Source organism: Panicum virgatum, chromosome 8K, assembly GCF_016808335.1.
Source record: "Panicum virgatum strain AP13 chromosome 8K, P.virgatum_v5, whole genome shotgun sequence".
NCBI lineage: Eukaryota > Viridiplantae > Streptophyta > Magnoliopsida > Poales > Poaceae > Panicum > Panicum virgatum.
Window position 1 is genome coordinate 24111401 of NC_053143.1, and position 11116 is coordinate 24122516.

The 11116-nt window shown below is 43.0% G+C and overlaps 1 protein-coding gene across 1 annotated transcript; it reads left to right on the forward strand.

The window, feature by feature from the left end:
* The first annotated feature begins 970 nt into the window (after window positions 1-970).
* LOC120645572 (ras-related protein Rab-2-A-like) lies at window positions 971-4511 on the forward strand. Its single transcript, XM_039922354.1, has 7 exons — window positions 971-1056; window positions 1148-1290; window positions 1460-1542; window positions 1640-1844; window positions 1942-2010; window positions 2548-2555; window positions 4298-4511. Exons 1-7 carry the CDS (start codon window positions 1008-1010, stop codon window positions 4509-4511), a joined length of 771 nt encoding a protein of 256 aa, XP_039778288.1. The 5' UTR covers window positions 971-1007.
* Window positions 4512-11116: the final 6605 nt, after the last annotated feature.

The window sequence follows — 11116 nt, forward strand, 5'->3', positions numbered from 1 at the left end:
ATAGCGGATCTGACAGGGATTGGGATCGGTAGCACGAATGAAACAGAAGCGGCCGAGGATAACTAAATCTGATACCAACTGTAACAACCCGTGGCCACCGGCGATCGCTGTGGCGTGAGAAGATCACAGCTAGAACACAGAGACGGGTAGGAGGGATGGGGGGGCGGGGGGGGGGGGGGGTGGGGTTATTGCTTAAGTTGCAATTAGGATTGGTTGAGTGGGGGTTTAAGTGCTAAAATAATCCACCTCTGCCCTTAGCCCTCGGATGAGAATCTTGCGGCCTTGAGTAGAGTTTCCAAAGTTTGCATAAGAGAGTTGGTTTCCATAGAATACAGTGCCTATTTAAATAGCATGAACACTAAACTATCGAGTCAACAAGACTTAACCCATCGTCACGATTGGATGGGTCAGATTTAACGGAGACAGCACCAACGCGCAGGGCGACAATTCAAAACTTGCAGATTGACAATTTCAGAACATCCCGTCACCGGCGGAATTAGCTTTGCGGTTTGAATCAGGAGAGAGATAGCAATGATGTTGGCACACTTGTACAACGTCCAAGTCGCAATACACATGAGTAGCTGCTACATTGACCGTGATACGGGCATACAGCTAGCTCTTATCAAATCCGTGCAGATGGCGATGTGGAATATAACGGACGATCGACCGTCCGGGGCGTTGAGATTTCAGTGGACGATGCCGATGTGAGGGCCCTTGATGTGAGATCGTACGACGCATAGAACAGCAGGGTAGCTAGGGTAGCAGCAGTGTTGTTGCTATTCGAGTCCAACACGACGGCCGCCAACTGATCAAAATGACCAACATACATACTTATCCTACGCGGATCTCCGAGCGAGGAGGTTCGTTCTAGGTTCTACTCACTGCTCTCTCTGCGATCTCCGAGCTCGTCGGCTAGCTGACTCTCAAGGAGACGATTTTGCTTTGCCGGGCCGGTCGCCATCTGGAGTCGCCGCCGTTGATCGCGACGCCGGCGACGCGAATTGAAGATGTCTTCTGCTTACGTCTACGGATTCAAGTGCATCGTCATCGGGGACACAGTTCCGTGTCTGTCGTCGCTCTGATGGGGATTATTGCCTCTGGTTATCCGTCGTACGTGCTCAATGGTTGGTTGCTGTGCTTGCGCGTGCAGGCGTGGGGAAGTCGTGCCTGCTGCTGCAGTTAACCGACAAGAGGTTCCGGCCGGGCCACGACCTCACCATTGGAGTCGAATACGGCACGCGCATCGTCCCCGTCGACGGCAAGCCCACCAAGATCCAGAGCTGGGACACGGTATGTTCGTGCTACTCATCGCAAGGACAATTGCTGGTGCTGCTTCTTTTGCTCCAAAATCCTAGGGAGGGTCCGTCGACACTACTTGATCATTATGCACTGGATGTTAGGATTGCCAACTAATGCACTTGCCTGCATATCTCATATACATCATCTCGTATACTTACAGGCAGGGCAAGGAGCGTTCCGATCTATAACAAGATCATACTACAGAGGAGCCGCCGCCGCGGTATTGGTTTATGACATCACCAGGTATTAGCACGATTTCTCCCTTCTGTGGTGGTATTCAACTTTCTGAACACATACATTGGTTGGTCCTTATGCGCGCTTGTTGCAACCTGATCATTAGGAGGGAGACCTTTAATCATGTCGCAAGCTGGCTAGAAGATGCGAAGCAGCTTGCTAGTCCCCACCTAACAATGGTGCTCGTTGGAAACAAATGTGACCTGAGCAATAGGCGCTCCGTCAGCTATGAGGAGGGTGAACGGTTTGCCAGGGAGCATGGCATGATCTTTATGGAGGCGTCGGCAAAAACTGCGCAGAATGTTGAGGAGGTGATTGTTTATACCCCTATGTGATAGTGACTTGGAGTGCAATTTGCACTTAATTTTTTTATGGAGGAAAACTAGCATCTTTTTTGTTGTTGTGCAGGCGTTCACTACTGCTGCAAGAATAGTGATCAAGAAAATTAAAGAGGGAGTCATTGATTCTTCGGGCACCGTAAGTTTTTATTTCTGTAAATTCGCACCACCACCACTTCTAACGACAGTTTCTTCATGTTTGTTCTGACCCAAAGATTTTAGCAAAAAAATATTTGGCTATCATAAAAAAAAACATCCACCTTTGAAAAAAATATCCAAATTTTGAGATAATAGAAATCATGCCTGGCCACCTTGTTGATATTTATCCCGCTTAGGCATTTCAAATTTCTAACTACTCCCTTCGTTCAAATTTATAATTTGACTTTTCCTGATCACAAGTTTGAGCACTCATCTTATTCAAAAAATTTGTGCAAACATAATCAAATTTAAGTCATTCTTAAATAACTTGTATTGATAAAGCAAGCTACAACAAAAGTGATATTTTGCATAAATTTTTTAATAAGATGAGTGGTCGATCAAATTTGAAGTTAAAAAATTAAACGATTTATAATTTGGAACAGACGGAGATTCCGTGCTTCCTGGATTAGTACCTGCTTAGTGCAACACTGGACCTTGGATCCATACAGTAAATTGATATTTTTTTTCATTCTGGTAGGAGAAAAGGCAATAGTTTGGAAATTTTGCAAATGCAATCCTTCTTGCATTTGCTTGCTGTACAAATACAGATGGCCATAATAAGAGAATAAATCGCTAACTGTACAGTGACCAAAATCTCAAAATTGTCGCTTACAGAGTATGTCATTGTTTACTAAGGTTACTTTTATTACATTATTTCACTGTATAATATTTCCCTCTATTTGCTGCAGTCAAGTACCAAAATTATCACGGACAGAGATGAATCCAGTGGTGGTGGAGCCAAGCCCTCTAAGGCCGGTCGCTGCTGTAGCTAACTAGCTGGTGGCGATGAGACAAGTCGAAGTCCTTCCCAATTCTGATGGTGCATAGTGAAAATGCTAATAGCTTCTTATCTTTTAGATCTTGAAACATACGGCATCATATATTTAAAAACATAGATGACATGGTAAATCCCATTATCACTGTGTGTTCCGCCCGATGTTCAATTGGAATATGCTATAGCTTGTTATCTGTTAATCTTGAAACATACGGCGTCATATATTTAAAAACATAGATGACATGGTAAATCCCATTATCACTGTGTGTTCCGCCTGATGTTCAATTGGAATATGCTAACTGAATATTAGTAATAATGTATTATGGGATCAAGTCAGTGTAACTAGAACAGAACTGTAGCACATATGTCGACAGGAATAATTTATTTGTGTTTCAGGTACCTATTGAATAAAGAGAAACAGTTGCTGTATTTTTTTGTCATACATGTTTTCAATGAGAGAAATTTAATTATCAAAATTATGTATTACCAATAAGAGAGTGTGAAGCGAAGACAGAATTATTTGTTCAAGAATCAATTATGGTATTTAATTACTACCACACCTAATAGTATATGGTCCTGTTTGGTTTGTACTACGCTAGGAACTGTAGCAACTTTGACCAATAATTAGAAGTATTAAATAATGACAGTTTACAAAACTAACTTCAAAACCCCTGCGCTAGGAACTTTGAAGAATCTAACGAGACCTTTGACCGCGTGATTTGAGAATGGTTACTGTAGCATCAATGTAGCCAATCATCGATTAATTATCATCATTAGATTCGTCGCGAAAAGTTACACCCATCCCTAAAGAGGTTTTGCAAATAGACTTCATTTAGTACTCCATGCATACAAAAGAAATTCGTGCTAGGAAGTAGCACGGAGAAACCAAACGGGGCCTATATGCGTTGATGGCCGAAATTGGCAGCCGGTCTGACCAAACGGTCTGACCGGTCTGGGCGCTGTAGCTAGTCTGGTAGGAGCCGACCGTTCTGACTAGTCCAAGCAGAGTCCGAGTAAAACTAGAAATTTTCATAGATTTATATCTATAAAAAGAGTTCTTGCGGGATAAGTCCACCCCACCCTATAAATATAAAGGGTCATGGCCGATTGAGGACATCCAATCGATCAAACACACAACACATTACTTTTTTATTTTTTTATTGCCTTTACGTTTATCTCCAAACCCTAGCTCTTCCAACCTCCTATCCGCTGTTCTTCCTTAGTCTCCTCGACGTCTGAAGGCGTTCTAGGTAGCCTGCCGATCCTAAAACAACTCTACGTGCGACTGCTCTGATGGGGTCCCTCCCGGGTAAGCGTTCGTCAAACTTCGCCGACTCATCGCAGCGACCGGTTTGACCGCCCTACACAGGAGGTGCTGCTTCGAGCTCTTCCTCGCACCGTGTGACAGTTCGCATTTGTGTGTTGGCCCTAAATTTGCGCTAACATATTTTAGCAACTTTGCTGGGGAAGAAAGATCTTGGTTATCAAAAAATGATCTAATCTACCTCAAAAATATGGGATCAACTGCCGACATTGACAAGGACAACATCATCACAGCAACTGCTGAGCATCTTCCTGAAGATATTCGCCAAATGCTGGAGGAGCGCAAGAAGAAGCGCGATGAAGAAGATCTGAAGGCGGGCCTTGCAAGCATCAAAGTTGATTGACGTGGCAAAGTCACCAAGATCAAGGAGGTTGACTTCACTTCTACTTCTACAGATGCATCTACTGATGCAATACCCAAGGTAAGTAATGCACCTACGGGTGCTACCATGGAACAAATTGAAAATATGTTCACTGAGCAGGATGTGTGTTTAGTTAATATGTTTACTGATAAGTTGCTAACATTAGTCGGTAAACAACCAATAATTGATGACATATCGCCTGATTATATTGTTGAAACTACTGAAGTCCATGTCCCTCAACCATCGGTAACATTACTTGCGAGTCAACCGCCGTATGGAATGCCGATGCATTATTTTAGTGTTCAGACAGTAATGCCAACAAATGTGTTGGTGGCTCAACAAATATACTCAGATCCACTTACAAGCATCCATAGTTCGGTTAACTTTCGCCCAACGTATGAGTTGGAAAATTCTATAGTACCATATTCCACTCATGCTTATAACATGCCAACGGTACCCCCAGAGGTACCATGACACATATCGGTCCTATCACAGACGAGATATTTGACCAATACATACAGCGATGGCAACACAGGCACATGCTGCACAAGAAGGCTAGGAAGATCGGCCGTTGCAGCTACGTTATCAATTGCCTCACCCTCATCGTCCTCCGAATCTGCAACATTGTTAGCTACAAGAACCAAATCATCCTCAACATCACTAACACTTACATATCCATTACCATCAGGTGCAGCAATGAAAACGCGAGTACTTGGACAATCCTTCATGACATGTCTCATACCCTTGCAGTGGTGGAACACGATGTTTGCAGATCTACTCGAAGAATCCTTTTCTAAAGTAGTATGCTTCTTGTGTGGCTGGTCTGCACAGTAGATACATTGCTTAACTCAGAAGCGGGCACCGAAACTGGTGGTGTTGCTTGTGGCTTAGTAACAGGCGCCTTGGACTTCTCAACATCGGAATGCTGCTGAAACGATCTCCCAGTGTTGGACCTGAAAGAAAGTTGGTCTTGGCGGCGTCCCTGTACTTCTCGTTCTTCCTTAAGAGCAAGATGATACAATTGGGAAAAATTAGTCTAGTCTTTGTAATCAAGAACGTTATGTATATCACGATTTAAACCACCAAAGAATCTAGCAGTAGTTTCATCATTATCCTCACGAATACCATAACGTGCTAGACCAATAAGCAATTCCTGATAATATTTCTCTACTCCTTTATCACCTTGTTTTAAAGTTTGCAATTTTAAACATAAATCACGTTGGTAATAAGAAGGAACAAAATGAGACTTCATTCGTTGTTTTAAAATAGGCCAAGTTGAGGCACAGCAGCAATATTACCAGCATTGCAAAGATCATTCCACCAAAACAGAGGAAAGCTAGTAAATTCATTAGTAGCAAGTCTAACTCTATGCTCAGCAGGAACCAAATGAGAATTAAACTTTTTTTCAACAGCGAATTCCCAATCTAAATAAGCCTCAGGATCAGCAGTACCAGCAAAAGGAATCAAGATAAATTTAGCTTTGGCAAAAGAATCATTGTTACCATGATTATAATTACCTCCCATACCTTGACGATTGCACCGAAGACGGTATGCATCACGATCCTCCTCATCATCAAGGACGGCATCCTCATCCTCGTCCTCATCACCATAATGAGGGTGGCATCGGTGTCGCCTGTCGCTGTCGAGGGGGATGTTGTTCAACATGCTCAAGTCGGGTGACCAGTCCATTGATACTGCGCATCAGCTCATTAAACTTCCCGTCGATGTAGGTGCGCTAGTCATCAATAAGTTTCTTAAGCTCATCCTTGGAGACACATTCATTGAAGTCCGAGGGGGACTCCCCTCCTTTCTCTGACCCTGTCATGGTTCGAAGACAGCAAAAGACAACACCAAGGTATTATTCCTATTAACTAACAAGTACTGGGTGGTAGTGAAAGTGGAGTGCAAAATCTCAAGCGGCTTACTACCATCTCGCAAGTATTCTTACCAAAGCCAAACAAGATGGTACAATCTATTGTCGAGCTGGGTGTATGTAACAACTTAAGTGAACAAAGGTCAAAATATGTTTTCTACATGGGAAAGCGTAAAGTTGATAGCCAAAATTAACTTTTTTATCCATTGCTTGAATGGAAAAACAGATACTGTGGTTGCGTAGAGCTCGACGAGTACATTCCGTTTGACTATTTACATGACGCGTTTGGAGTTCAGATAAAAAAGTTATAGTTTTTTTTTAAATTGCTAGGCTGGCAGGCCCAGTGGCCCACGATACAGTAATGACATGCTACAGTACCTCCCACCTCCTAACCCTAGGCTGTCGCCCTTTCCCCTAGCTGCGCCGCCGTCTTTTGTCGTGGATCAAGAACAGAGAGGGGAGAGGAAGAGAAGAGAAGAGAAGGGGGATTAGGCCACGCCGCCGTCTGTCGTTGCTGTTCCTCTCTAAAAACCGGTTGGATTTCCTCTCCTCTTTTCGTTTTTCCCCATCTCCATGGCTTCTCCTCGCTGTTCATGGTGGTAACGCAGCGAGGTTGGATGCAAGGACCAAGGGGGAACGGAGTGGAATCGTCGTAGTTGTCATCGCCATCGCCATCGCCGTCGCCTTTGATCTTTTCAAGGGGAAACCCTAGGTGAGACATGCCCTTGTTGTAGAATATGTTTCCCCCCTGGTTTTAGAAGTTTTTAGCTCTTGTGAGTAGCGGTATTAGTCGCCTTTGGTCTAGGATTAAGGTTTTGTCCTCGTCGCTTTTCTCAGCACATCATCAATCTGAGCAGTTTTCGTTCTTGGCAGTTTTTCATGCTCTTAATGATCTCAAAAAAATATCAAATCTTTGTATGAGTTGGAGAAGAGTTAGAGATCTTTCCATGTCCACAGAGAACACCTCAATCGGATTTAAGATGAGGGAGAAACTAAGGATGGATTCTGACTGTTTTTCAGTCTCGTAATTCTGGGTAGTGTCTGTTAACCTGAAGTTTAGGAAATCTTAATTGAGTTTTTGGACTTTCTGCTATTCATAATAGTTGTATATAATTTCATAATATTTCTAGATTGGTAAAGATCATATCCATCCGAATTTTGGAGCTTCAGTTATGACTGTTTTAGTAGGACTATTCTACAGAATCTATCAGATTGTCAGGTTAATGTTCACCTCGAGTTTACCCAATGCTAATGATTTTTGCTATACGTTTGAATAACTAGAAAGTTGTATACTATGAAGTTAAATTTCTTGTGGAAAAATATCAGAATTTTTTCCCATCAAAAGTAAATAGTCCAAAAAGGAGAAGCAACAGTGCTGCTATTTTCACTAGATTAGCATGTCTTGACGTGAGGACGTTGGGTTCGGGCGTAGGATTGCTTTACTCAATGTTTTTATTTTGAAGTATGTTTGTTTTGGTGCTGAGCTATGTTTGTGAACAGGTGGTGCACATTCGGACTGTGCATAGCTCACATTCTTGATCTTTGGTGAAGGCAATAAACGTAGCGATGTGGTCTACTCGCTTTAACTTTGTTATTTGAATTGCCTCCATTAAATTTCAGAAGCTCACACTAGCTAGAAAGTGCTGAATTTGTTTTTATTTCTGAAGTATATATTTGTTTACTTGTGGCATTGCTCTTGGAGTTCAAAATTTGGAGGTATATGAAGTTCATGCATTGCAATCATACATTTGCACTCTCATATTGAATATGCATATGAAGAAACCGTAGCCGGATTGGTGCGGTAAGTACCGGTACAGCAACGCACGTTGAGATATAGCAATGTGGTTTCAGCCCTCACTTCCTTCCTTGGGATTTGTGGGTAGAAGTGAAGTCATCCATTGCATTGCACCATAAGCATGTGCATTGAAGTATTCATAATGCATTGCACAATTTGCATATGCATTGAAGCATCATTATGAAGATCTCTATCTGAAGTTACACTATCTCAGTATAAATAGCTTGGTTAAAGCAGTTTGCTTGCTGAGGTTTTTCCATAAACCTCACACTTGATTTTTCCCCTCACAGGTGCTTGAGCTTGGATGTTGCATGCTTGGGATGGGAGTAGCAGCACGTATGCACACACTTATCAATTTGTGTTGAACCAATATTTTATAATAAAATATTTAGATGTGGAGATTCTGGTGTTATTTCAAATTCTCTCATGTGGTTAAGTTTGTGAAATGTTTATTTCACTCCAGTGAAATTTTGTTAATATATCTGAACGATTTATGTTGCTTCCGCGTACTCTGTTAAGTTCTTGTGCTGCAGTGTGGTAATTCTCTAGAAGATTGTTGTGTTTTTCTTCTGGGGTGTTACAGTGTAACGGTTGCAAGATGAACCTATACTGATCGAAGTATATGTGGCACAATATGTAGCAAGGAGTAGCAAATAAGGAATGCAGAGTAGCAAAGTTCAATAAGTATCCAAAGTACAAGTCACAATTGCTAGCTAAGACGTGTTCTAGGTGTAGCACAACAAGTTGGAACAAAGGACAATGGATAAAGCTCAAAGAAAAAGCAAAACAACACTCTATGCACTTATTTTTAATTTTTTTTGGCGAAAAAACTCCAAAACTAGTAGGAATCAAGATTTCTTATTTTTCCAACTATTTTTTTTATATTTTTCTCGGAACAGATGTAACACAAGCTCCAACCACAAAAATTTACACCTGAAACAGATGTGGGATGTGGTCTATAGAAAATTAGGATCGTTTCCGGAAAACTTGAAAACAACTTTGGAGCCTGAAAACTCTGTCTTTCTGATTTTTTTTAAATTCTGAGATCAGCCCCATATGGCGAAGTGATTTTATCATATGTGCAGAATTTTGTCTTCTTTCTGCTGTAAAAAATTGAGCCAAAACGGAGCACCGAGCGAAAAGTTATGCCTGTTTTACCGAAGGTAACTCGAGTTATGGTTTTGAGAGGCACAACTTGGCAGATAAGGCAGTGGCGGCTAGGGCAACGCTTCCCTGAACCCCGGCACATGAAACAGCTGAGCAAAGCATCCCAGCTAGGGCAAAGTATCCCTGGTATATACAGTAATAGGTATCACTAGATGAAATCAAGAAGGGCTGCGATGCAAGGCGAAACAACACAAAGCGGCTTGCAACCTATCTAGGGCTGGCGCGGCAGGAAGTCACACAATGCGGCTAGTGAGGGCAAGCTGAGTAATGGCGTGGATCGAGTTGTTGTTTGGGTAAAGATGGATGGGATAGCGGTGGAAACAAACACACAGCGACGGGCGGTTGAACTACGACGAAGAAGACAATAAACCAGCAACAAGACTCGACCACGGACACAAACTCAACAAAGCAAATCTGAAACGAAATTGCAAAAGCCAAAAAGGTTCTAGGACAGCGGAAATTTCTTTGTAGGTTTTCGTGGACTCTAGGTATATGACACAAAACGAATCCAAGGGGAAAACGAAGGGTAATACCTCACGGGAAACCTGAAATTTGATACCACTTGATGAGAATTAGGCCCAATCTTCCGAGAGGTAGGGATAAATTCGATTGGTGGAGGACTCGACGTTGACGATCCGGCTTCAAATCAGTACGATTTGAACCCTGCACCCGCTACACTACTGCTCCGTTGGTTATCAACCAAGCACAACTTGATTGACCTCGCCGAGAAGGCTTTTCCTGCAAGCGAATCGAAGGACACAAGCAAGAAGATGTAAATGCACAATCTGATATTGCAAATATGGATTAAACGAATCACAAGAGGGGTTCAAGAACTTGATTCCAAAGAACTAATCGACACAGTGGAGGAGATCAAGAACGGGGGCCCTGAATCAATGTATAAGGACTTGTCACCACAGATACAACGATGCGATGTCTGTTTCTCAAAGAAAAACATAAGAATAAACAAAACCCCAATCTAAACGGTGGGCGGCTACTGAGTTTTAATGACTAGGGGCGAGCTAGGGTTGGGGGCGACCAGGGGAGTCGCCCATAACATGGGCTTAAGGCCCGACACAACACAAATTCTGAAAAGGCCCAAAATAGGTGACGCAGCACCTTTTCCGTGGACACACAAAATGATCCACGAGGGGAGCTGGAACCAGAACCAAAAGAAGCGTCTCATCGTCATGATTCCAACGCATCCAAGATCATCTCATTTGGAAGTCGTATGAGGGAGATATCGCCAAAATCGTGCAGAGGTGTCGGCTGAATCCGAGATGAACGCGATGACCGAGTTGGTGACGACTTGTAACAAAGAGAAGACCATGGCATGAGCGTGTCCAGCACAGTGATGTCCTCATCAGCCGTCCCTCGTGCAGGCTTCACGACGGCAACGGCTCGGAGATACCACTCACTCTTCTCCTCAGTGCACACCAAGGAGAAGAGCCGGTGAGAACCAGCAGCTCAGCACCACAACACAATTCAAATTGAGGCAAAATACAAACAACAATGCTACTGCTATCTCGGACAGAATAGATAATTTACAAAGCAAAATGAGTTGACACAAACTCATGTAGCAAATCATTATACTTACAGATCTGCGCTCCGTTCTCGTGAAGACACGATGCAGTGCAGATTGTAGCAGCGTAGAACGTAGTCGATCAGTTTCGAGCGGTCACGCAGTTGCGCTGCCCAGAAACCTTATTGTCGTCCCTTGTGCAGGCTTCACGACGGGAACGGCTCGGAGATACC